General features: G+C 42.2%; 1 protein-coding gene across 1 annotated transcript; it reads right to left on the reverse strand.

The window, feature by feature from the left end:
* Positions 1-300: 300 nt before the first annotated feature.
* Positions 301-2180, reverse strand: LOC101853250 (acetylcholine receptor subunit delta-like). The gene has a single exon (XM_013086079.2). The coding sequence runs from the start codon at positions 1936-1938 to the stop codon at positions 457-459; it is 1482 nt and encodes a 493-aa protein (XP_012941533.1). The 5' UTR covers positions 1939-2180; the 3' UTR covers positions 301-456.
* Positions 2181-2456: the final 276 nt, after the last annotated feature.

Below are 2456 nucleotides of genomic sequence, written 5' to 3' on the forward strand. Positions count from 1 at the left end.
TATTATTACCCCAGCAGACCATAGAACACTCCGAAACATTCTCAGCTTCCCGGGAAGCATACAGTGCGAGCAGCCGATTAAGCGCTCAAACACTAACAAACTGACAAGATCTTTCGCTGTCTATAGCCGGGTACCCATTCCCACCTGGGTGAAGTGAGGAAAATTCGTGTAAAGTGCCTTTCCCAAGGACACAACGTCGGGCCCTTGACGGGATTCGAACCCACGACCTTACGGTTACGAGTCCGAGAGCCTAACCACTAGGCCACCGACGTTATAATAACAATATACCAGTTGAAAGCGCATACCGCCACTAAAAAAACTAGTGTTTTACACTTTACAATCTAAACTATTATTACCTCAACAGGCCCAACAACACCTAAAATCCTTTTAGGTTTCCCCGGGCTTTCAATTTTCATTTCGTCAGGAATTTTTAAACACCTTAGCTTTACTCTTTTGCTACTGCTGATTGATCAAACAGTTCAGGAAATATATGTTACATGCCGCCCAGGCCAAAACATAAACTGTAAATAAAACAACATTGACATTTGTCAGATAAGGACGGAAACGCGAAAAACAGCTGGTATACTTACATGATTTAGCATTGGTAGTGGAAGAGAAGAGAGCACTTTTGTCAGTACATGATGCTTGGACATGTGTTGAGTTTTTTTCTTTCAAAAAACTATTTTGACTCATGAGCACATTTTCGCTTTTAAAGTTATTGCCAGGGGATTTAGAATTGGTGGTGATACAGAATAGATCCGTTTCAAGCATAATATTATTATTTGCTGGGTTCGATCCTAACTGGGTTAAGAACAAATTCTTCTTATTGAAGGAATCAGTTGGAGTAACAACATTTCTACCTCTAAATGCTTTCTTTACAATGATGTCATCAGCATTTTGTCCTTTAGTGGAATCAGTTTTGTCGTTCGAGTCGGACGGTGTGGTCAGAGTGTTGTCGGGTTGTGGGGAAAAACGGAGCTGCACCACTGTAGCAACGACGCAAGCACCATTCAAAATTAATAAGCTGAAAATGTAGAAAACGATGACGGGGAATGTGTCCGATCTTTGTGGAAGATGCTCTGTCACAGCCCCCATGAAGAGGGTTAGGGAGAGGAACATGGTGGTCGAGAAGGAAGCGCGCTCACCGCTGGTCTCCGGGAGAACGAACACAAGGGAGTTAAGCGCCGACATGAACACTATGGGGAATATCATGTTTATCACGAAGAATTTGGGTTTTCTTTCTAGATTGATGACCACCTCGAAAATCGAATACAAATCTGGATTAAGCGTTCTGATGGCTTGACGATGTTTAATATGAAGAACATCCCATTCTCCGTTTGTAGTATAGTTCTCATTCCTGCCCCCATCTTCATCTGCCAAGACGCATACCTCACGCTGAGAGTTATAAGACACGAACATTATCGCGCATTCCTGCTTGTCAAATGGGAAGTAAGTAAAGTCCATTCTGCAGGAGGTAGAGAAAATCGCCCCAGGTGACCAGTTGGACAGTCCGTCATTTCTGATAAAAGCAGGCATGTAATCATCATCAAAAACATCCCTTTTCGCTACAGAGTTTCCAATCAAGCTTCTTGGGCGCCACATATCCAGGGGGTTCGGTCGAAGGATGTAAATATTGCTGTAGTTTGCAGGGTTCCAAGTTCGAACCTCGTCAAACCACGTGAAGTTGACCCAACCATTCAAGTCCATCGTTTCGTCCACTTCATTGACGGCTAGTAGACTGATGATATGGAACTGCACGTAGACCGTGAGAGTGTGAGACTGGTTGAGTACAGGCCGGGCGCGAGAGTCATATTGTCCGGTGGTCATGTCTTTGTACAGACGAATGTAGTCGTCGTATGGTGACGTCATTGCCACTGGTGTTGGCAGCGATGACGTCAGCACCAGCAGAACAATGGTGGTAAAATACCGAAGTGCCATCCTTGGGAGCACACAGTAATTTGTGTCTGGTTTGAAAGCAGCTTTGAGATGAGAGAAGATATAATTTTTTATTTGATCTTGTTAAAGAGAAATTTGTTACGACATGCTAAACAAACACTCATCACACTCACCAGTCAAGACTCTCCCTTGTCCTTTCTCTCCCTCTCTCTTTTTCTCAGCCCTAATGACTTATTATTCCGATGTGTTTCTCCTATCTCAAACAACAACAACAACAACAACAACAACAACAACAAAAGCTATACTAAAATGAAATAAACACAAGTTTGAGCTAGACTTCCTAAAAATCTTAAAACGTTATACTTTCTTATCACTTCTTTCAATTAACATCACGGATGTATTCGTTCAAATCTAGGCAATAAGAACACTCACATGTATGAAAAGGTAACAGTGCAGATAACAAGCTTTTACACTTGGGAAAGCTAGCATTTCAGCAGTTGTATGATGCACAGAAAGAAGTTCACTGTTTGTGGTAAGGTTTTCATTAGAGAAAAGAATTC

The sequence above is a fragment of the Aplysia californica genome, unplaced genomic scaffold (assembly GCF_000002075.1).
Source record: "Aplysia californica isolate F4 #8 unplaced genomic scaffold, AplCal3.0 scaffold00433, whole genome shotgun sequence".
Lineage (NCBI taxonomy): Eukaryota > Metazoa > Mollusca > Gastropoda > Aplysiida > Aplysiidae > Aplysia > Aplysia californica.

What these genes read in the sequence shown, in the direction of transcription:
- LOC101853250 (XM_013086079.2), bottom strand. Translation starts at nt 1,938, where the DNA reads ATGGCACTTCGGTATTTTACCACCATTGTTCTGCTGGTGCTGACGTCA.